We start from the raw sequence: 25803 nt of genomic DNA on the forward strand, positions 1-25803 counted from the left end.
AATATATAAAATTAAAAATAAAATTATACAAAATTTTAAAATGTATTACTTATTATAAAAACAAAGTTAATAGTATAAATTTGATATAATACTAAGAAGCAATCTTCTAGTTTTTTTGTAGTTTTTAATTAAAATATTTTAGTAAGTAGTTAGCTATTATTAATATTATTAATTTAAATATTCAAACAGCTCAAAATTAATTTTATTATTTTTTCTATGCTTTTAATATAGTTTTAAGTTGTTTTTGAAGTTATTTATTTTTTAATTGATTGATTGATTGATTTATGTATTTATTTTTTTATTATTGTTGTTGAATTGATTAAATGTTTGTGTTTTTGAAAATTTATTATATATTATATGATATTTATAATTCATTATTAGATTTCTATATCATTTATATTTCTTATATTAAAATGGTTTTACGATAATTTTAAACATTCATTTTAGACTCTTTATGATTTTACATTCTACTTTTCTGATATTTTTAGCTGCTTTTTTTAGAATTAAGTATATTTGTATTGTATTGATTATATATTCCTTTTATAATTAGGGTTTACTTTTTTTTCTTCTAAAATTTCTTTACTAACTATATCCTTTTTTACTATTTTATTTTAAGATTTTGGTAAATTCAGAGTGTTTATAAATTGATTTTCTTTTTCTAGCTTAAAAAAGGGTCTCTTTAAATTTAATTATTCTCTATTTACAAGTACATTATGTTAGGAGAGAGGTTAATTGCTATCATCAATCACAAGAATAGGATCAGACTAATAATTTATGCTATTTTAGATTTGGAGTTCTAATTCTATTTGGTTCTCTTAATCATTTATATTTTCATCAAACTCTTAACTCATTGTTAAGTATTAACTATCAGAATCCTTAATAAGCTACTAGAATACAATATTTTCTTTTTTTATAGATTCGCTAGAATTATTGTTTGAAAATTATTGTAGAAATTACTTTTTTTATTTTTTTTGAGATTTTGAGAAAAAAATTTTAATAATGTTATTCTAATTGCTGCTACTATTCATAGTTGTTGTTTCATTATTATTCTCTTCTATTAAATTCTATGAGCAACACTTCTCCTAAATTAGGTAATCTACATCTTCTACCAATAAATCATCTTGATCTTTATTTAAATCTTAAAATGTCTTGTAAATATTTAAAGAATGTGAAAACTGTTGGCTTAAAGATTTTTTTGGAACAAATAAATCTCTTTCCATAATAAAGCTTTAATTTAGCTTATTTTTTGGTGTTTTAATTAACTTGTTTTAGAGTACTCTTTATGTTTTTCTGATAATTTATAATTAATTAATTTGGTGGAAATAAATATTTTGAATTCAAATTTGATCTGTAATTGATAAAAGTTCGTTTATCACTGATTTATTTTCTTAATGGATTTTATTTTGTAAAATACATACTTTTCAATTAATTTTAATAGTTATTGAATATTTAAAATAAAATTTGATACTAGTTTTATTGGCTTTATTAAATATTATTTCAATAAATTTTAAATAAAAATAATTTCAGTAACTTCTATAATTAAATAAATACACACTTGTATCATAATAATTTATTGCTATAAAAAAGAATAGTGATATATTTTATAGTAAATATTTTCTATTAATAATAATATAAAATTTTGCATTTATTTTGATTAACTATATTTTTTGACATACTAATATTTAATCTTAATTATTTTAATAATTTAAATTAATTTATTAATAAGATATAGTCTTGTTTAATAAATTTGAAATAATATAAACCTTCATTTATTTAATTAGAAAAATAAAATTAATTTTTAATTTTTTAATAAAAAATATAGGCTAAAATTAAAAATTTAATTGAAAAATCATAAAGATAGATATAAATTAAAATTATAAATATTATTAATTGAATTCTATAATAAAATTATTTATTTTTATATAAATTATATTCAAATACATAAGCCATTCAAAAAAATAGTGATCTCAAATCACTAAATTTTTGAATGGCATACGGCTATATTTTTATCAAGAAAATAGTCTATTTTAAAGATACTTTAAAAATTGATAGACCAAAAATAAGTTAAAGTTATGAAATCTGTTAATAAAATAAAATCAACCTTAATAGTTATAACATGCTATTAGATTTTTAATTAATATTTATGATTTTAATACTATATGATTGTAAGTTTGCTTGATAAAAATACAAAATATATATTTTCAATGCTCTTGAAAAATATCTTTTGATAGTAAAAAGCAATTTAATTGCATAATTACTTATATTTACTTCTGTAAACAAAGAAGATATGTCAATTTAATTTAATAGAATAGTCGTAAAATAATCAAATAAGTTTTTTTGTTTTGATGTGATAATATTTTTCTTTGTAATTTATGATTCCAATCTCTTCAAATTCTTATTTACAATTATTAAATTATGTTTTCAAATTTTCAATATCACAAATTATTTGTTTGATTTGTAATTTAAAAAAAAGGAAGTAAATATAATATAATTTTTGACTTTTGTTAAGGTTAAAATAAAATTATTTGTTGAAAAATTATGAAAACTAGGATGAAAAAACTATAAGAAAAAATATAAATATACAAAAATCAAGTAAATTATAGTTTATAATAATCTGAATTTGAAAAAATAGATATAAATTTATCTTACTATAATTGTTTAGAATAAGATTGTATGGATGTATTTTCAATTAACACAAATAACTTTTCTAATCTGTAAGCTATTATTTGAAAGATTTTCATCATTAAAATAAATGTTAAATAAAAATTAGATAAATTAAAAAGTAATCAGTAAGAAATTTTAGACATTAATGGTTACAGTTTTTCCACTTATTTTATTTGACTACTTAAAATTCTTAAGTAATCTAAAATTCTTATTAGTTTTTAAAAACAGATACTATACCAATAGAGAGGTTGCCAATAATTTTATAGATAAAATTTAATCAATAATATTTCTTATTTTGATTAATTTAGTGGTTAATTTAAAACCGAATGAAATATATAGAGATGTATTCGAGTACTTTCAATGTTTTTTCTTAATTATGTAAGAATAAAAAAATATTTTTTGAATAGATAATAATAGGAGAAAATATTTATTTAAAAAACTTATTTTTTGATATGAGATTAATATAAATTAAATAGATATTGAAATTTAAGACAATTTGGATTGAAGAAACAAGAGAAAGGAAATTTATATAATCTTCTTTATGTAATTTAAATATACTTTAAATATTTTGATAAAGCTATAAAATCTAATTTCAGTTCTAACAATTAAAAGCGAAACAAAAAAAATTTGTTCTCACTATCTTCTTAATTACATATTTTTCATAATTTATGTTTTTAATTTTGAAAAATCAAACTGGGTTGGGCTGGCTGATTTTTGTTTTTTATTTTCCTCAAAAATGTAAAAATGTGTAAAATAAATTTAAACTTTTGTAATCTGCTTAAGTAAAAGTATTATTAACTAAAATAAAGCACATTTGTAAAATATTTTTATCGAAAGATAAATTCAAGAAGAAATTAAAATAACTAAGTAAATATGATTGATAAAAATTGTATTTTTATTTAAAATCTCCCTTAATTTTTTAATGGGTAAACAAAAAATTCATTAAAATAACTTGTAATTATGAAAGAAGTAATTAAATAAAGATGTAGGATTTATTGAATTTTAGAGAATACGAAGAAATAATAATAATTCACATTAAAAAAAGTAGGATAAATCAGTCAATTATAAACACAAATTAATGATGATAAAAGAAGAGAAGAAATAAATACATACAATATATCAAATTGGTTTCAAGTCAAGTCTAATTTTTTTTACAGTAAAACTTTTGATGAATATAATCAAATCTGCGTACATATAATTAATTCAATCATTAATTAACTCATATAAATAAATAATTTAAAATTATTACATAAATTAATAAATAGATAGATTAAGAAATAATATTTATCATATACTTTTGCAAGGTTTATTAAACTTTAATATTTTCTTATTGTGAAAAAGATATAGTATAAGCATTAAATTATTAGCAAACAATAGTATTATAGAGATCTTATGGGAAGAGACCTCAGCTTGTTAAATAGGCTTATATTTTCTCTAATTTATTTTATAGTAAATATAAATCTTTATAAAGGCGAGCCATGTACTTTTAGGAATACTCCTTTTCCTAAAGAGTATAATTTCATCTCAACATCAATAGTTAATTAATAAACAAAGGCATATCGCTACTTGAATTCAACATAAAATCCATCAGGAAAGCCATTTTTGTATATTTTAAGAAATAGTGGATAGCAATCAATAATAGATGTCACGAGCTCATCTATTTTGAATTCATATTCTATTTCAAACACTGATGTTCTTACTACTTCTTGGGATTTTGGAGTTTAGTAAACTATATTATATCATATCCTTGATTAAAGTGGTAATGTTTATGAAGTTGATGGTAGTTACGGAACGCAAGTCAATTTATTTACTACCCCATTCACAAGCACATAAAAATCTCTTGTAGCTAGCAATCCTTGCATATCTATGATGCATTCAGTTTATGTCACATTTAGCGGAAACTAAGTAATATTTTTGACTATAACTAAAATAACAACAAATTCTTAGATTTAAGTATTTAAGAAATAAATATTTAAGATCCTAATTAAAAAGCTGATTCAAAAGATAAAAGCAAAATAGATTGGCATAAATGAAAAAAGCGAAATTATGTTTAAAAAAAATATTTTTAGGTTATTATTATTTTTTTTTAATTATAAAGTAGTTACCAAACTTTATATAAATTAATTAATCTATTTATTTGTCTATTAATTAAGTAGTAGAAAATAAATTATTGATTTTTAATTTTTTTAAAAAAGCAATTACTACAAATCAGTTTTCTTAAGTTTTCTTAACAAATATATTAAATTTATTTTTTTATAAATTAACAGTTATACTTCGTTTATTATAGATTACCCACTTCTTCTCCATAGAGAGTAGTTACAATTAGCTTATCAACTTTTGGATAGAATCTATCAATACAAGGTTGTATCATTCAAAATTCTGATTTAGATAATGTTGTTATCTTTGCATCTAACCCAGCAACAAGTTTCTTATTTTCTTTAGCCAATCCTACCTTACCTAGCAACCCTGAGAACCTTTTAAATGGTATTACTGTTAACTTATAGTTTTATGGTGCTTAAGGAGCATACAGATATTTTAGTTACACTCCAGACACTAAAACATTCTTTATAGTAATAAATTTAAATGGTCAGCAAGTATGCAGTTACTCATAGACAGTAAATTATGTAGCAATTAGATTAGATACAAAAAACAGTAGATATATTTTCACTGATACTACATCAGTAGCAAAAATTCTAAAACTAGCAGACAATTCTGTAGTAGCGACTTTAACATTCAATGAAATCTCCATAGATTTTTCAGAAAGTAATTTATACGTATTAAATACTTAACAAACTAATTATGTAAGCTCATTGCAAATAAGTTAAATAAATATATATTAAGACTAAGTTAATGATTATATTATCTTTAGAGGAAGCCAAACTTTCTTTGTTTATAAATATAGTACACTTACTCCTATTTTGTTTAAGGATATTTCTTTAGCTTCAAATTTGATTTTAGGTTTCTTTTTATTTAACAACTAAATTATAGCTGTTGGAGATATTTAAGTAACTTTTCTCTCAATTCAAAATAGTAAAATTACTTAATTGAATTACAATGGAGTAAATATAATTGTTGATAACAATTCTATGGTATAATCTTAAATAGATTACACAAATGATAGAGTTATTTTTGCAAATTATGCTAATTAAGTTTTAATTAATTAATTAAGTACTCTAACTTTTGAAAAAATGGTGTTTACTTCAAGCATACCTGGTGTTAGATTTTAGACTATTATTCCTAATAATAAGGTAGAAAAATCTTTTTACATTTATTTTCAAAAAAAAAAAAAATTATAAAATAAATAAATAGTTATTTTTTAGTGAAATTATTTATTTTATTAATATAGTTACTTGTTTACTATGTATAACTCTCTACAAATGCACAAATTAATGATTCAAGAAAATATCAAGTGCAAGTATATGATTATAAGGCTACTTCTTTACTTTATACTTTGACTATTCCAAATAGTTAGATGATCTATTAGCTACTGTATGACTAGGATACTTTAGATTGTTTTTTTATATTGCAGAAAGAAGCTGTAAGCATAGTTCATAGAAGATTTTAATAGAATTCATAAGAACCACCTTTGGGTACTTATACTTTAGGTAGTTGGAGTTCAATATACGCATTTTTAGTAACAGCCTTAAAGAAATTAGTAGTTTCAACAAATAATAGTGTATATGTTTTTGATTACAATGATCCTATAAATAATTTTTAAGCATCCCCAACTTTAACTTACACAGCTTCTAACGTCTTTAGCACATATGTAATCCAGAATAATATTGTGGTTGGGTATTTTGCCTAATCAAGTGCAAGTTTTGGTGTAAATATGTTTTAAATAACTTGATAAATAAATAAATAAATTTTTTTTAATAGGTTTATGATGTAACTTAAAAAGTTAATGGAGTTTTAAGTATACCAAATGTAAGCTAAGTTGATATAATTTTCGCTGCAGATTTCTCTGGTAATAATTAGATAATGATTGGTTATGTAGTTTTTGGTTAGTACATAGCGAGTGTAGTTAACACTTAATTGTAGACTATTGTAAAATCGCAAAATTTATCAACAAAAGAATAAGGGTCTAACATGAATTATGATACTAAATTGTAACAAGTTATCTATGTAGGAAGTCAAGGTACTGTCTTTGTGTTAAATTATCTTGATCCTACTTATGCTATTTTATAAAAACTTAATTTTTACACTGGAACAGTTAGCTTTGTGTAATTTGATACAAATAATTCGATAGTTAATATATTTTATGCAGATACAACATATGTGAAATTAAATTACAAAACAGGGATTTAATTAAAAATTTAATCAACTTAGTAGACCGTTGTAGGTGCTTAAATTACTTCAGATGGATAAACCATTACCTTAGTTCTTTATTACTGTCATGTAAAGCTATAATTTTATTTATAAAATTTATGATTTTAACTTTGAAATTTTAATTAGTAATAAGTTGAAATTAATTTTTATATTTCTTTCCTTAATTTTTTTAAAAAAAATTCAAAATTTATTTTGTTAATTTAAAAGGTAATCTAATTAAATTATATAGAACAATAAGCAATACTAAAATAAAAAATACCTCCTAGTTTAAGTGCTCCTAGCTCAATAGAAGTAGATGTTGAAAGAGGTTTAATATACTAATACTATGGTTTTTCTTTGTATGTTTACAGCTATTGGGAATAAACTAAATTGCTTAAGACTGTGCTTGTAAATCCATAATTAAACATGCCTTTTTTTATTTATGAAATAAAATATAGCTAGAAAATGAATGCTATTTTTATACTTCTCTATCAAGGTGTTACTTTTTATCATCTAAGCTATACAGATTTTTCATTAGTCAGTACTTATAATATTCCTTATACTGATACAAATATATAAAGCTCTTATATTACGATAGATGATAATCTAAACAGAGTATTTATTTCTAGTTCTAAAGGCAGCTGGTGTTACTACACATATGATCCTGTATCAAATAAACTTATAAATCCTAAGACCTACTAGCAATCGCTTGCTTCGAATATAGGACTTATTAATGCAATATACCTTGACGTAAAAAAAAATCTTATCCTAATTGCAAGCGTAATTTTATTTTTAAATAAATATTTATATTAATACTTTAATTATTTTAATAATAGAATTCTTTCTCTAGTTAATTACTCTATTATGATACTCTAAAAGTAGCTGTATTTTCAATCCCAGGGCATTAAGGATCATTTGCGCAAGATTTAAATATCTTTTTTATGTTTTAAGTAAGAAAATAAATTATAATTTATCATAATTTTATTTACCTTGAAAATTAAATTTATTTAAAAGATTAATAACCCAGGAAATGTATGGCTCTATAACAGCTAAACATTTAATCTTATATGGTAATAACAAATAAACTAAAGTGGTATTGGATATATGACAGTATTTTAAGAACCTTAATATTAGTAGCCTTCCATAATAGTAACAGGGTAATTTAAATTCAATTAAATTTAAGTTTTTTAAATATAATTTAACTAAAATATCATTTTTAACATTAAAAGCTTAGACAAAGTTGTTTACTATTACCCAGGCTTAAGTGTACCTAATTTGTAAATAAATAAATTTTAGAAAGATATTTTTATTTTAAATTGGCTTATTTAATAAATAGGAAAACATACCTCCATGATTAACCAATAAAACCAACATTTAAGCCTCTTTTTAATGGATATTTAGATTACTCATCTAGGGTACTGATAACATGTGATGCAAAAGGGGCTCTTTAGATTTTTAGCATTCCAGGCATGAATTTAAAATATCAATATATTGCAGGTACATCATCTACTTATTGCTATTACCTTAAATATATTTAAGACTTAAATAGTATAGTATTTATGCAATCCAATAATTAAATATCTGTATTGGATATGTATAGTATCTTAACTCCAGAATACTAAAATAACCTTCAAGGTTTTTATGGTAAGATTTTAATCATTAATTTAATATAAAGTAATTTTTTTTTTACTTAGGTATAAGCGATATGCTTGTTTAAAATAACAAAGCATATACTACAGATGCTTTAGGCTTAATTCAGGTGTGGGATTAAACGATCAACCAGCAAACATACATTACTTACTAAAAAAGAGGATACTTTGAATACACTAAAGGGTAGCTTAAATAAATTCCTGGTACTAATTTTGTTTTGGGATTGTATCCGAAGTAAATTTTAAAGATAGACTTAAATGCTCTTAGTGTTGTAGGTACCGTAAATGTAAATAATTGTACATCTTTACAATATTTCAGTTCTGCTAATCTTATAAGTTGCACTTTTTTTAATTTTGTTTATCTTTATGATTCTACTCCTAAGTTGATTTAAACATATACGATAACTACTCCAACAGCATCAGCTATTACAAATGTACAAATTAATACTAAATTCAAACACTTGATCTTTAGCCAGACTTCTGGAGATTTGTAAGTATATACTTACGATACATATTTATCAGTAGGTATTATAAATCCTCCTTCAGCACATGCATTATTAGTTAAAGAAATTATTGATTCTTAAAATAATTTGATAATTACAACCTATTCAGATGGTTCAATTTTTAGTTTTGCTTATTAATAGGGTTCAATAGGATCTCCTTAAGCTATAACCCTTTAGCCATAATCTTACACTGGTTATTAAATTACAATTCTTCAAATTGTCAATAGCAATTATGTAATTTTTTTCACAAATGCATCTAAATTTTAATTTATCATTATTTTTTCGTAATACCTTAAAAGTTGTTAGTCAAAAGAGTGAATGAAGGTTTTATTTAAGTTCTTAATTATCCTAGTTTATCACTATTTAGGTATCCAAATACTAATGATAATATTTTAGACGCTAACCCTTAGCGTTTAGGAATTCTCTAAAGTCCATGCACAGGTCCTGACATTCAAATTTAAGAGAATTAATCTTCATCATATTTCGCAATTGTTTGTGCAGGGCATTACAATTTTTACAGTTCAGTAGATTTTTCTAAAATCGGAAGCATTAGATAGTTCTTCAATATAGCAAGCACATTTACAAACTTTTAAACTTAAAAAGCTTCATCATTTAAATATATAAATGAAAATTATTTTATTAATTCCTACTATTAAAATCTATTTATCTTCTACATAGATGCCACAAAAAAAATACTAAATTATCTAGGTTCATACTAAAATACTGACTCAGTGTACTATATTAGTAACTTTAGCATAATTAATAAATCTGATAATTCAGGAATTTATGGAATTTAGCTAACCATTTATTCATATATAGCTATGGAATAAATTGTTATTCCTTTGGTAAGTATAGATACTTGCTAATTTTCTACTTCAGCTTAACTCTTTGCAGGATCGCTAACAAATTTGGAGACAACTTACAAACAGATGAAGCTTTTTTCCGTAGTAAATAATTTTAGATTGCTAATAACATTATCAGAAGGAATAAGTCTACCACTCTTCCCTTCTTTCAGTTTCAGTTCTCAGTCATAATTAGTATTTACTCCAGTTGGTGTTGACAGCCCTCCATCTACTACTAACTAGCAGAGTGTTCGCATCAAAGTTTATGGGTCTACATAATTCTTCTTATCAGCATCAAAATATAGCTAATTAGTAATGAATAATCTAAATCTAATCTTCATAGTAAATCCATTACAAAGCCCTATTTCAGTTTTGACAACGCCATTAACTTCAGTTAATTTATCATATATTGATATTCAATCCAATGTTCCTGGTTAGCAAATAATTTTCTAATCTATCTAAAGCGTTCAGCTCTCTCAGATGACTATAAGTTATAGTCCTTAAACAACTAATTCAAGATTACTTCTTGAAAATAGATAATTGCAAGTTACAAGTAGCACTTATTCTCAAGCAAGTTACCTGTCTTTCTCAGATATATAATCTATATATCTTTAAGGAATTACGATAAAGGGATAAACTCTTACTGATTTGATTTTGTTTGATATCCGTAATAATGTTGAAGACTTTATTCAAAATCCAAATCTAGCAACATCCTCAGTTACATTAGATACATTTACAATCTAAGGAAATACAATAATATCAAATATACCTTAAAGTATCCAGCTAAGCTAAGTTAATAGTATAATTAACTTTTCTTTGATTCCAACAGTAACAGTTAAAAACATTTTAGTAACTGATAATAAAAGTAATCAAAGTAGTATGTAAGGTATAATAAATTCGGAAGCAGTTAAAAATTTCCAGACAACCAATTGTTAATTTATTAACAATATTAATTTGTTTTTGATTTAAAGTAACACTACATATGCAGCGGTCTCAGCATCTTCTAACTCTGCTTTTAACACCAAAAAATACTATCAACTTTAAGGCTCTTCTGTTTCTTTAAATACAATTACTATGACTTCAAATGTCTATAACTGGTACGTATAATCATTACTTTTAATAAATTCAGAATCTTTATAAGGTACATCTGTTTATGCGTATACAAACTAATTAGTGGATGCTAGTAGTACATCTTCTAATAATTTAATAAATTAAATTTCGATATTAAATTGCATCTCAGTAGTTAATATAAATTTATCTGATGTTAAATTCAGCTCAAACACAAATTTTTAGTAAGGTTTATTAAAAATTTAAAACAGTGCCCAAGTTAAAATAGATTAATTAAATTTTAGTCTTAACGCACTCTAAAGTGGTGCCTTATATTTAGTTGGAATATCATCTTTGACCATTTCAAATTCAAACTTTTAAAAGAATAAGTCTTAGACTTAAGGTAGTTCCATATTTTCTTCTTCTTCCACTATCTAGCTTAATACTGTAACATTTACTTCTGAATAAAGTTCTTCTAATGGTGGGTCAATATATATATAAGGAAGTACTCTAGGCTTAGATACTTGCACCTTTACTGGTATCACTTCGTAAGGATAAGGAGGTGCGATATACTCAGATACATCTATATTAACTATAAAAGGGTCTACCTTTACTTAATGCTAATCCATAGGATAAGGTGGCACAATCTATGCAACTAAAAGTTAAATTAACTTAGATAGCACAAGTATAGTTTCAAGTTCATCATAAAATTACGGAGGTGCTATAAGTGCTGTTTCTAACTCAATTTTTACATGCAACAAATGCACTTTTAATTAAAATAAGGCTTTAAATGGAGGTGCTTTATATCTAAAAAATTCTTTTTCATCCTCTGATATTGAAAGCTCTACGTTTTCATAAAATACTGCTTATGGGTAAATAATTAATTAACTAATTTATTCACTAAATTATTATCATCCGTTTAAAATGTCTACTCTCTTTAATAATTTACAATAAAATTTTTAATTTATTACACTATTTATTATTAATTTTTTAATGAAAGATCTGGAGGTGCTTTGATGCTAGATTCATCTGATATTTAGGTTTAAGGAACAAAATTTATGCAAAATTAAGCAGGTCATGGTGGAGCTATTAGATATATAGGATTGGTTCCTAGATTTTTACTTTAAATACACCCATCTGATTTAAGAGCTACGAAGGATGTGAATGGATTTTGGAATATAAAAGGAAATTACTACTAAAATAATGTGGGATATATTATCGGACCAGATATTAGTAATGTTTTTACAATTATATCTCCAACTGTTAATACAACAAATTTTAATTTTGAGACAATGGTTCCTGATTCTCCTAATGAAAAAAATTATCTTCCTGATCATTTAGTTTATTAATACAGGTTTTCTAACTTTAGGAGTGGAGAATCAAATTTTTAATTTGGTATTGTACTATATGATACTCTCAGTTAGACAATTAATCCTTCATATTCTTCAAGTAATTTATTTCATTTTTTTAACAGATTATCAAATTTTATATTTAAAATAAAAGTTTTACCTTCAGGATTCAAGCTCTCTTAAGAAGTATTGGATGAAATCAATAGCATAAATGTTAAGATTCAAGAAATTAATTCTATAGCTAAAATCGAAGAATAAACTATTAGCATCGATGGTTCTACAATTGTTGACTATAGGTAAAGTAAAAACAATTCATTTTATGGTGCATAGCTAGACAGCATTTCGATATCTGGTGTTCCAGGAAAGACAGGAAGTTTTTGTTTGGCTTTTAATGGCTTAAGTAGGATTAATCCAACTAATTATTTCGTGTAAAGTGAATGCATCAATTTCTTTGTTGAATTCAGAAAATGTGTTAGAGGTGAAGTGTATTTACCACGTTGTGGAAATTGTATAATCAATTAGTGTGATATTTGTGCAAATGGTACTTATTCATTAATTGATCCACAACCTAATTCTGGGCTTCAATGCAAACCTTGCTAAACACAATATTCCTCAAATTGCTATAGTGACTAATTGACTGTTCTTCCAGGCTATTGGTAAAATATTTAAATTTAATTTATCAGCAAATATTTTTTGTATTTTAATTTCATTTAATCAACTAAATTTAATTTAGGAGGACAAATGCATTATCCGATGAATTTTATCAATGTGACGCTAAATACAATTCTTGCAATGGCAACTAGACATCTAATTATTGTGCAGAGGGATTTATAGGAGCTCTTTGCTAGTCATGTGATTAAACTGGATCAGTTTGGAATACTAGATATGGATTGACTAGTCTTTATTCTACTCTCACTTGCTAAAAGTGTTCATAAATGGCAAGCTAAGTATCCTCTTAAATAGTTTTTTTAGCTTTTACTGGTCTCTACATATTTTTTTAGATCTACAGCAATATACAAAGCTCAATTAATTACATCAAAGGACAAGTTATTAAATAGCTTAACATATATATGGTCTAAAACTCTCTAGTTAAATATGAATTATCAGTACTTTCTAAATTTCTTATACACTACATGACAGTCTAAGAAATTATTAGTTAGCTTACCATATCTAATAAGAATTTCAGCGATTAAGTATATTCGGTTCCTAAAGAATTGCTTATTCCTGTTTAAAATCTTTTCTATGGATTTGATTGCTATTTAAGCGACCCATCTTCAGCATTTAGCAGTTATCCTATTGAATATGCAAGGCTTCTTTTTACCTTTGTACAGTGCGCCTTCCTTTTAGCTCTGGTTATAATTTTTTATGCTTCATTTTTATTAGTAAACATCATCAAGAAAGAAAGAATAAATTATTTAATATCATTGTATCTTTTACCTTCACCATTGATTTCTTCATGTCTCTTCTTAATGTATTTCTTCTAGCAAACTCTAACTTCAACTTCTCTGCAAGTAATAACTTGTTAAACGGTAGGAAATTAATATTATATGTAAAGCTAAATGAGTAAATAATGCTACACTGATGAATACTTTAGATGGTTCCCTCTTCTTATTTTGACATTTATCTTTTCGACATTTATATACCCACTTATTATTTTCCTCGTTCTCTATAGAAACAGAGAAAAAATTTATAATCTTTCTAGATTAGTTAAAGTATAAAACTCAGTCTAAATTCAAAAAGATTAATCCCTTCGTGATGGCTCAAAAATGTGTTCTTAGGATGTCCAGAAGGTTGATTTTAACACTAGTGTCAGATCATAAAATCCAAATAATAATTCAAATAACTAAAATAATCGAATTATTGATAAGTATCAAAGATTTAAAACGTTCTATTATAAAACTTATAGAAGATATGGATTCCTTTACTTTGAATTCAAACCATAGTATTGGTGGTGGGAAATCATGAAAATGACCATGCGTTAAGTTATCATTATACTGACATAACTTTCTCTATTCTAAATATTAGAGAAGGTTTCTCTAATCATACTAATTCTGTTTTTATACTCGTTATTGTAATTAAGAATACAACCCTACAGAAATAAGAAATTAAATTAAATAGATCATATGCTAAATGCTCTCTCCATTATAATAATTATACTTGGTTTATATTCTTAAGGTATTACTAATGATATTCATAAATAAATCTTATCAATAATAATTATTGGTCTAAAGTTCTTCGTTCTTGGATTTATTATCCTAAGACTTCTTGAGTCATTTACAGCCCAGCAAATTTTCAGTATTAAAAACTCTAAAGCAATTTGTTTGTTTAAGATTTTAGGGGAGTTCTTTAGAGAAGAAATTTTCTTTAGAAAAGATGGAGTAATGAGAAGAAATTTCCCATCCCTATATCTACTTATGCATAAACCAGAACTGATTGGTATTGATAAACATTACAGGTAAAATAAAGTTACATTAATTTATTTAATTAATTATTTGTTATATTGTATTATAAAAAAATCAAAAATATTTATTTAACCAAATTAAAAGATGGAAATTAATCTAAGTCCATATAATGGATTTCATTAGAGAGAGAAGAGTAAACGGAAATACAGTAGATTTCTTGTAAGTAGCTTAATCAAAGAACTCTAAGATACTTGAAGAGAGTTAAGATATAAAAAGCAGATATAAAGTGCTTAAATCTTATTCAAGATATTAAGCTAAAGATAGTATTAACTAACCAACTACTAATACACCTAAGACTTCTTAGTTCAGAAACTAATAAGTTAAAAATTACACAAATTCACCTATACAATCTGGAAGAAGCAATAATTTTTTGAAATAAATATAATAGCAGCACTCAATAGTAGAATAGTTAGATTTATAAGACTAAACAAACATAAATACTCCAGGAGCTACAAGCAAGTTTTAAACAAGCAGTAAAAATAAATGAAAAATATTCTATTTATTTAAATTTTAATTCATATATTTAGGATATAACTAATATGATCAGGATGGTTCTAAAAATTAAATTTATAGTAGTGAGGGTTTCTAAGTTAAGCAAAGTGAGAACCAACTTATAAAACCAAATTTCTCTTAAACTATCTAAAAAATAAATGCAGAAAATTAAGAAAAGCAAAAAAGCTTGAATATTATTATTGACAATGATACAGATGTGTCGAATCCAGATATTTTTAATGATCAGAATGAAAGAGAATAAGTAGAAAACAATGAAATTATGCAAAAAAATTACTTTACTGAATTAAATCCGAAGGGACGCATATGTTGATTTTTATCTTATTGTTTTCAAAAAAAAAATTTTAATATTATTATTAAAAAGCTGAAAAATTTGATCTGTAAGGATAGACAAGTGCTCCAGGAACTATGAAAAAGTAATATTTAAATGGTAAAATAATTTAAAGAGATCTTCATTTATTAAAGAATTAAATGATTAATAGGAAGCAATTAAGAAGAAGAAGACGCAATCAATAAAAAATATTATAGGAATGGTGGTTAAGAAGGTAAACAAAACGGTAATGAACTTATAGGGCCAAGTTTGCAGAAGGGATTAAAAAGTAGATTTTTTGTCTTTTAATTTAAAAAAACTAGTAATTAAAAAAAAATAAATATATTTATTGTTTTAATATAAATAGAATAGATTGAATTATAAGAGAAAAAAAATGTTAATTCTAAAGGAGTTACCAACAATTTCTAAGCAGCTGGTAAAAAAATTTAAAGTAACGAATTTCATTAAGTAAAACTTTAATTATTTTTTAGGGAACAATTATGATGAGAAAGATGTTTTTGAAAATGGATCTAAAAATATGTAGAAAGGTAAAAAAATTAATTAGAAAATCATATTTTTTATTGTTTTAAGATCTAAAATTTAACTTTTTACTCTAAATATTTTATGAAAAAAAATCTTCCATTATAAGAATTAAGTAAATTTATTAAATAATAAAATAATACAAAAAAGGATACAAAAATGATGAGTAAGATTGAATAAAAGATAAATTTTATAATAGTTCGGCAGGTAAAAACTGTGAGGCACAAACCTAAAAACTAAATTTAGAATGATAAACATCTTTAAAATACAAAAAATGTTTTCAATCAAGACAAAAATGAATATGAAGAAATCTCATGTGATTAAATAATTCCTAAGAAACGATAGAAAATTTTTTTCAGTTTATAAATAAAAATTTTGTTTTGTAAAAAATTAATTTTGTATAATAGCAAATTATATAAATAAGATTATATGTAAATATATATATCTATCTAAGTATTTCTTTTTAACTTGTTTTATTTTTAACTAAATATTTATTATTTATTTATTTAATTGAAATTTAAAAATATCAGAAATAATTTATAAAAAAACTATTTTTGTTTTAAAATGTATAAAATGATTCAATTAAAATTTAAAATTAAGAAAATTAAAAAATGATTTTTAACGACAATTATATTCAATTTAGTACAAATTTACTTTTGCAAAATTATTTTAAAATTTAAAAATTAATTATTTAAATGTAAAAACTTTTTAATAAAATATAACAATTTATGATAAATAATAAAGTTTAAACAAATTAAAAGATATAAATTGCTTAAATACTTCAATTAATTTATTTGTTTATTCAACTTTATTATTCAACAAAAAAAGATGAATAAAATTAAAGATATCACTTTCAAATTTTTGCATTGCCTATTTCATAATCAAATCAAATTTTTCATTTCAATCTCATAAGATGTAGATATTATAATTAATTATTAGAAAATCTTGTTAAATTTTGTAGATTTTAAACCCTTTTAATTAAAATTGGTAATTACACATAAGTTGTACTAATTTATAATTGAAAACCATGATCAAATACTCATATTTCTTTTTTTCTTAATTTTTATGTTAACATTTTCTAATTTAAAAATGAATAAATTCCTCTATATCTTTTATTAATTTTACTTTTAAATTTTGTAATTATTTTAATAAAGAAGAGTAAATTACTACTTATTTATAAAATATTAAACTAAAGAGATTTCTTAAATACTCATTAATCTTTTTAAGATATTCTATTGTAAATTGAAACGATATTTAAAGGGTAGAGGTGATTAAGGATAACAAATAAATAATATAATGGATACAATTTAAAGTATATCCTAATAAAATTTGTAGCCATAAAACTAGGATTAAGATGATTTCATCCTTTTTAGAGAGATTAGTTAAGGAATTAATTAATAGTGTTTGGAATAAATAAAAACAAACTAAAATGATTTTCAGCAGCAGAAGTAATTATCACTTTAAATTTATATCCTCAATTATACCAACTTATTTAAGTTTTACAATCATTTTTTCTATGATATAAAATTCTCAAAAAATGCCATTTTAATTATTCATTTAATTATCAATCATTCAATAGATTTGAAAAAAAATTGTGGATGCTTGGTGACAGAGCGATAGTATAGAAATAGCTTGAATTATTTAGAAATTTTATGAAAAGATTTTAAAAGATTAGCAAATTTTAGCATATTAGCTAAAGTATCAGTAAATAAGATATTTAAAATTGCACAAGCGAATAATAGCTGAATAGCTTATCAACATACTGGAAAATGATATTTTCTATTTTTGAAATAATTACTGATCACTTGTTGAATTACTTTAGAAATTCGTTTTTATTTCTTGATAGTGAAACAGACTTTAAATACTTAAAAAATGGTTCAAATGTATCTTATTCAATAAATAATTTTTCTGTATAGACTGCTTTAGGTTTAAATTGTAGCTTGAGCTATATATAAAAGCTTAGATTGAAATATAATATAAATGTTCCTAAAATAACTTATCTAAGAATAGAGAAATCTATAAATAGTTAATTGAATTAAGATATATACCAAATACTAAACGATGGAATATATAATTAAAGTTATGAAGAAGAATTTTAAGACTAGATTTAGTTTATATGTTTATCAGATGTTGATTTAGAAACAAGCAATAAAAATTAAAAATATTATAAATTAGATAGAAATAATAAATTTAAAAATGAAGATAGTTTTTAAATTATAATAAATAATGTGTTGGAAGATATCAAACTCTTTTAAAGTTAATATGTGATTATTACTTATCCTTTTGATTTAGAAGAGGGGTTAGGTAGCAATATTTAAAAACCATTTTTTTAGAATAAATTATTTAAATATTTACTTTTAGAGCTATAAAAGATTACAAATGATAAAATAATGGTAATAACTACTTCAGATAATTATTCGATGAGTAACAATTAAGCAATAGTTAATTATTAAAAATTAAACATCTAAAAAAAGCTCGCTAGAACAATTAAAATATTAAAAAATGAATATTAAAATGAAATTGATCTTACTAATTCTTTCATTAGATCCGTTTAATAAGATCAATATGATTTTACTTCTTACAGAAACTGCAATATTACTGATAAAATTCTTGAAGATGATTTCAAAGATAATAAATAAATAAAAAAATTATATAATTAAAATCAGTGGGTTTCCTCTAATAATAATCATTAAAATTCTAACTTCATCATTCAACTTTAAAATGATATGAACAAAAAGATCAAATTCAGAACTACTCTAAATAGTAGTGCACTAAAATTAGAATAAAATTAACTAAACATGGAAATTTATGATAATAAAGATATTTTCATAGATAAATTAGTGTAGTTATTTCCTCTACATATTTAAATTTAACCAAAAATATAGAAAATATAGGACGATAAAATTAATATTTAATCTAATCAAAATCCTAAATTTTAATAAAAATAATGTTAACAAGAAGATTAACAACAAGAAATAAAATAAATTATATAAATTAAAGAAGAAGATAAGTAACAGGAGTAAAAGAACGATTAGTAATAACAAAATTAACATTCTCTAAATTTAAATCATTTTGGATAATAGTTTTTAGAAGAAGCATAAGATGAATTCGAATAAGTAAAGTAATAAAAAAATATGGAATAGAAATAAATTGAATAGTAAACTGAATAAAATAAAGTAGAATAAGAAGAAGAAGAATAAGATGAATAATTAAAAAGATAATAATTAGATCATGAAAAATAAATTAATATTTAAAAAGAAATGTATTTGCTTAATATTAAAAACAGCAGTGATAATGGAAAAATCATGTATTTTAATTCTAATTTATAGTTAGAAAAGTCAGAATTCATAAAATTTAGATTATAAATTGATGACCGTTCAATAATTTTAAGTCAAACAAGTACATTTTCTTGTGTGAGATAAGTTGGGCAGCAGATAGAAATTTATTTAAGTATTTCTTAGGAGTGTAAGTAAGCAAACAAAGAAATTAAGGAATTTAACCCACAAATGTTATTTTACTGCTAAATCAGTTAAAATCTCGTCTAACTCGATACAATTAACTTTGCTGAATATATAGATGTCGACTATTTATAAGATGAGTTACAACAAAGGTCAATCACTTGCGATGAATAGTTTTTATATCTTTTAAATGGTGTATTTTAGTAGAGAGATTCTACTATTTTAGAAATGTAAACTTGTAAAAAAATTGATTTAGTAAATAAAAAATTGATCTAAATGGATTAATGCCAATTTTTAATATAAGATGAAGAAACAACACCAATTTATTTATTTAATACCTAAGACAACATATTTTATGGAGGCATCCCAATCTTTGGTAACGGAGATGATTCAAATTAAAATTTGTTGATGCAGGTATATGATAAGCAAGAAAACCGCTGGTACTCACATCAAACAAAAATAAAAGAAGATTGCAAGTACATTTTTTGCAGTGGCAAATAAAAAAATTCTTTTTATTAATTAGTATTCAAATAAAAATTGAAATAAAAGAACAAATAAGTTTAAAATTATATATACACAGTCAATTTGTATAAATTGGAAGGTGAAGCCTTTAAATAAACTCAATTACCTGAAATAACTCTAGAGCTAAGCTAGAGATAATTTATAGTAACAAACAATAATATTCCAGGTAAGGTAATGATATCATCATGGGAACATAGCATTGAATTAAAAGATATTCATGTAGAATAATGAAAATATTAACTAAATTAAATTAACTTAATTAATAAAAACTGTTTATATTTTTAAAAATTACTATTTTGAGCAATTATTGAAGTTAATTTGCCTATTAATTTGTCATTAAATTAATAGATAATTAATTTATTTTAATAAAATAATTTATTTATTTTTCTTAAAAAATATTTAAATCAAATCAAATATAAAAAAAAAAATAGTGTTAAATTAGATATTTTATAATATTTTAAAAAACAAACTATTAGTTAGAGTTTAATTATAATATAAATAGAATTTCTTTAATGAGTTATTCTTTTGAATGAAATGTAAAAAAATAAATATATATATCTTAATTAGTTGAATCAATCAAAAGTTATAAAAATAACTATAATAATTATTAAACAGTTTAACAAAGAAATTATTATTTACTTTTTATTTTTTCTCTTTAATATTCAAATAAGCTAAGCAAACAAAGTAGAATTCATTAGATAGCTAGGTTTCTACCTATTTTACCCATGATTAAGTATAAAAGCCTTAAAACTTATGAGAGATTAAAATAAATTTAAATAGAAAATCCTGTTTTTGAGTTATCTGAAAGGGATGAAATTGATTAAAAATTGCAGCTATATTGCAATTAATTCAAACAAAAAGTATTTCCTGACGGGTTTATTAAAGACACTTAAAAGCAAGCAGGTTAATAAGAAAAGGCGCCCTCCTAGGAGAACTAGAAAAAAGTTTATTTTAAAGAATAGCTACCAACAACAGCTTAAAATATCCCTTCTGTAGTTGAATTTGGAGAAAATTTTTAAAGTTTCATCGATAATAAATTTAAATTGCAATTATAAAGAAATATGAACAAAGAGAATTCTGTAGTGAAGATGTTTGGTAATGCTCTAATAGCAACTGTATTTTAATCTTTAGTCATTAAAACGATTGAATCTCTTTATAAAATTCACATCAACATTGAGACTGATATTCCAATATCTTCTAAGTACTTTATTCTTTGGTTATTTATATCTCATCTACTAAGAAAAATTAAAATAAAACATTTTACAAAGATAAAAATAAACACTTACTTATAGTAATCCATTTTCTAATTATAGTGTTTTAAAAGCATTTGATATATCAACTATAGTCCTGAGCTCCTTTAAAACTTAGCAAGAAAAAGCTGATTACATTCTTAGTTGTATGGACAAAACCATATCATAAATGTTTAACAGTTTCAAAGAAAAGTAGGAGGTAAAAGAAAAGAAGCAAGAAGAATAGGATAAAAAAGATGCCAAGAAATAAAATTAGAAAGCTAAAGATGATCATTTTCCCTGGCTGAGAGTTAAAACTAAATATGAAAGTTTAAGGAAAAAGTTAAATACTTCAATTATAGAAAAGCTAAATGATGTAAATATCATTTATATTATTTTCAAATTTACTGGCGCTTTTTTATGAAATAGCAAATTAATTCCTAAACTAATTTTTAAATTACTTAAAATCTTCAATAAATAAATTAATATTCTAAACATACACAAAATTATTATTTTTTAAAATTATTTGAATGTTTTAAGAATAGAGATTTTAAAAATGTAATTAAGTAAATTTATTTGAAATAAAAAAATAATTCAATATCACTACACAATATAATTTGAAATGTTTTTTGATAAATTATCAATATATTTTGATTAAATTCTATTATCCGTTAAGAAATTAATAATTATTTTTTTTATTATCTATTTTTAATTTAATTATTGTTTTATAATAAAAGTATGAGAATTTAGTTTTAGTTTTAGAGAAATTAAAGGAAAAACAAGAATTAAAAAAGTAAGGTAAGGATACACAAGCATCTAATGTGAAATATGTGTTGAAAAATATAACACCTACAAGCACAAAAGATATTTTTTAGAACATGAGCAAATATGGAAATCCAAGGACTTAGTAGTTTTTATCAAGACTTGGGCTGTCAGATAAACATGAAAAATTATAAAATGCTTCATAGCTGATGAAAAAACAAAAATAGTCCCTAGATGAAATTAGAATGGATGATGCTTAGTTAGATGATGAGTAGGAATAGATTTCCACAGATTCAAAAAATATAAATTCAGAAGAACCTTTGAGTAAAGTTTAAAACTTTTGGGATTAGAATAAAGAAAAAGCATTTAAATAATGCAGATAAGAAAAGAAGTAGCTCTATTCTAACGAAGTTGCTAGCTCATCATGGAACGAAGTTGGGTTTTTACCATTTGTTTAAAAATATATAATTGAAATGAAAAAATCTATGTAGAGAGGTAAATACAACATTTTTAAAATAATATTACAATTTAGTTTTAAAACATAGATCATTTACTTGATAGATACGCTGATGGTGAGTGGTTAACTGCTGAAGAACTTAAACTGTTAGCCAACACTAGTGAGCTACTAAACTCTTGCATAGATAGAAAGTTTATGTAAAGTGCAGTAGATGTGATTGATAAGGATATAATATAAAATGTAAATATTAAAAATCTTCAAATAAAAATCATAATCTTTTCATTTTAAAATTTAGCTCGAACTAGGGTTAGCTGAAGACATTTTAAAAAACTACGAGGAAATATAAATAGCAATAAAGAAAAGCAGACAGGAATTCATTAAAAATTCTCTTTAGAAATCATATGAAAAACTTCGTCAGTATGATTAGAAAAAATAAAAATAATGGGAATAGTATTAAAACAAAGAATATCATGCTAAAAAGCAGAAGATGTTTACAGCAGTTTGTTATAAGTTAGAGAGAGAAGGGAAATTCAAAGAAAAACCTCCTGAAAACTTATAAGGAGCAGAGTCTTTAAAGCTCTTCTTAGAAGGAAAAATAGATCAAGATGAAGTTATCAAAGATCTCAAAAACATAAATTATTATGCAGAAGAGCTTGAGAGTGAAATTAATAATAAAAAAAAAGAAAGAGAGTAGAAAAAACAACAAGAGGAATAATGGAAAAAGTATTTAACTTCTATATCAGAGCCCAAGCAGTAGCTAAATGACAAATTCTATAAAAGTGTAACAAGGCACTATTATCATCCTCCTTCAAAGATCTTTATCTAAGATGAACACAATGCACAAGATTATACTCCTGAAGAGATGGAAAAATACTCAGAGCTAAGTAATTTATTTAGAAATAGTCATTTATTTTTATATATATTAGTAAAATTAACTTGAAGAAGCTTTTACCTTTTCTTCAAATTTTGTTTATTTTCAAATAATTCTTTTTGCTTAGAATTAATTGAATAAACATCTAAATATTTTTATTTAGTTGATTTGTTAGCTAATTAACTAGTTTTGTTATTAACACTAAAATAAATTTATCAAAATATATTTTTTCAATTTTATATTTAGATAATGCTATGAAGGTTTTGAATAAAAACGAGTAAGAAAAATATAAAATTAATCTAAAAGCTCACATTGCTTTCAAGAACCCATACACTTTTAAAAATTTCTACTCAGGAGGACCAGCTAAACCTATTAGAGAAGAACCTCTCTATGTAAAAATATAATTTCAAAAATCTCATAAATAATTCTTAATTAAAAAATGTAATTAGAAACCTTTAGATAATTAAGAAACTAAAGTAAATCCTCGAGAGCTAAGGTATATAATTATGATCTAAAAAAAATTTAGGTAGCATAGATAGTAGAAAAAAATGAAGGAAGTACTTGAAACAAAAGAAAAAGATAAATATTATGAATATAAGTTTAAGATTGAATAAATTAGACATCTTACAAAATAAAACATTAAAATTTAGCAAACATCTGATAAGGCTAAAGATATCTAAATTATTAATTTAGATGAAGAACCTTAAGTCAACACCCCAATGACATAATAGCACAAGGATTACAATAATGAAAATTTAAGTGGTAATATGTTCAAAGAAAGAAAATAGACTCGTTCAGGTACTTTGAATTAAGGCTAAAAACTGAAAAGACCACTTACAGGAATTTCTACAAATGATCAAGAGCTTATAGAATAAGGTAAAAAAATAGACACGATGGCAAATAAAAGTACTGATTTTTTTTAAAATAATAATAATAATAACAACAACAATAAATCAACATTTGCCAATACTACAAGACCTAGAACAGCTTTAAGCCAAGGAGGCAAATTATTTTAATCTACTAAATCTCTTTCTCAGTCAAAAGTTCCTTAAAGCTTTACTCATTCTACTCATTATACTTCCATATTTAATATTGATGAAAACTACAGCACTTCAGAGTTTAAAAGAAATGTTGACTAACTTGCTACGAAGCCTATCGAGCAGCAGCTTAGAAATGTAAAATTAATTGAAGCTGCTAAAAATAATAGATTTTGGGCTGTGAATACTGGTAAATTTATCTTTTGCAGAAGAGACTTTTATTTGGCAAGAGATAAAATAGGATAGACTGCTCTACACTGGGCGGTTTATCATCGTAATACAGAATTCATATAATGGCTTATCGATTAAGGATCAGATCCAAATGCCCCTGATTGTAATGGAAATACACCAGTTCATGTTGCTTTCTAATCAGATAAAATGGAGGTATTAACTATTAAATAAAATATAATAATAGTTTATATATTTATTTATTTATTTATTTATTTATTTATTTGTAAATAAGGTTATTATGATGATAATTAACTAAGGAGGTGATTTAAATAATTTAAATGTGAAAGGTGAAACTCCTTTGGTATTTGGATCATAAAGTATGCTTAAATTGCTAAATCTCACTAAAGGAGTCACATAAGTAGGATAACACACCTCAGAAACAAACTTCGATAATAACAAGCTTTTGAAATTTTTTACACAAGAAGATTTTAATTAAATGAGAATAGCCTCTTATGGTAACCGCTTCAATGGAAAAAAGAGCTAAAAGTACTTGGGTATTGACAAAGAAAACGATTAAAAAATATCTGAATCTAAATCTTTAAAAAAATCTGAGAGTCTTGCACAGTTAATTAACTGATTTTCAAAATGTTTATTTAAACAGCTAACTAACTAACTTACTTACTAAAAAAAATTACCTTATTATATTTTTTTAATTGGTTTGAATTTAAAATTAATGAGCATCAAATAAAAGTAAAAATGTTTTCTATTTTAATTTTTTAATTTATAAATGCTAAAAAATATTAAAATTGAGTTGTTTATTTTCTAAAACATTTTATATCACTAATTGATTATTTAATTTTAATTACTCTTAATATTAAGATTATTGTCTTTTAGTACATAATTCAATAATAAATCTAGCTTAAACTTCTAAAACACCTAAAAAAAACATTAAAAATAAATAATAATAATTAAAATATTTTAGAATTATTTTTTTGCTAATTTACACAAGAATTTATAGTTTTTTTTTTAATTTTGAATTATATACATATAATTTAGATAAAATGAAGATAAATATTTTTTTATATTTTTTTTAGCTAATATTAAAGTTATTCTAT

General features: G+C 23.2%; 4 protein-coding genes across 4 annotated transcripts; 3 read left to right on the top strand and 1 right to left on the bottom strand. All coding sequences in view use genetic code 6, as the record gives it.

Moving 5' to 3' along the window:
* Nucleotides 1-371: 371 nt before the first annotated feature.
* TTHERM_000266261 (hypothetical protein) lies at nt 372-1220 on the bottom strand (the record flags this gene model as incomplete). The annotated part of the gene is made up of 1 exon (XM_012797596.1): nt 372-1220. One exon carries the CDS (start codon nt 1218-1220, stop codon nt 372-374), a length of 849 nt encoding a protein of 282 aa, XP_012653050.1.
* A 2836-nt stretch (nt 1221-4056) lies between these two features.
* TTHERM_00266270 (transmembrane protein, putative) lies at nt 4057-16357 on the top strand (the record flags this gene model as incomplete). The annotated part of the gene is made up of 21 exons (XM_001015862.3): nt 4057-4569; nt 4932-5912; nt 6011-6487; nt 6541-7059; nt 7198-7749; nt 7806-7919; nt 7984-8126; nt 8199-8246; nt 8306-8613; nt 8664-9355; nt 9421-11882; nt 12011-12459; nt 12514-13015; nt 13093-14814; nt 14906-15294; nt 15349-15639; nt 15696-15761; nt 15814-15930; nt 16009-16077; nt 16133-16189; nt 16332-16357. The coding sequence occupies 21 exons, from the start codon at nt 4057-4059 to the stop codon at nt 16355-16357; spliced, it is 10497 nt and encodes a 3498-aa protein (XP_001015862.3).
* Nucleotides 16358-18061: 1704 nt separating this feature from the next.
* Nucleotides 18062-20392, top strand: TTHERM_000266278 (hypothetical protein; the record flags this gene model as incomplete). Its single annotated transcript, XM_012797597.1, has 1 exon — nt 18062-20392. Exon 1 carries the CDS (start codon nt 18572-18574, stop codon nt 20390-20392), a length of 1821 nt encoding a protein of 606 aa, XP_012653051.1. The 5' UTR covers nt 18062-18571.
* Nucleotides 20393-20886: 494 nt separating this feature from the next.
* Nucleotides 20887-25325, top strand: TTHERM_00266279 (IQ calmodulin-binding motif protein; the record flags this gene model as incomplete). Its single annotated transcript, XM_001470734.2, has 8 exons — nt 20887-21362; nt 21475-21766; nt 22128-22647; nt 22698-22849; nt 22905-23493; nt 23727-23872; nt 23930-24901; nt 24981-25325. The coding sequence occupies 8 exons, from the start codon at nt 20887-20889 to the stop codon at nt 25323-25325; spliced, it is 3492 nt and encodes a 1163-aa protein (XP_001470784.2).
* Between the last annotated feature and the right edge of the window lie 478 nt (nt 25326-25803).

The sequence above is a fragment of the Tetrahymena thermophila genome (assembly GCF_000189635.1).
Source record: "Tetrahymena thermophila SB210 genomic scaffold scf_8254649, whole genome shotgun sequence".
Taxonomy (NCBI): Eukaryota; Ciliophora; class Oligohymenophorea; order Hymenostomatida; family Tetrahymenidae; genus Tetrahymena; species Tetrahymena thermophila.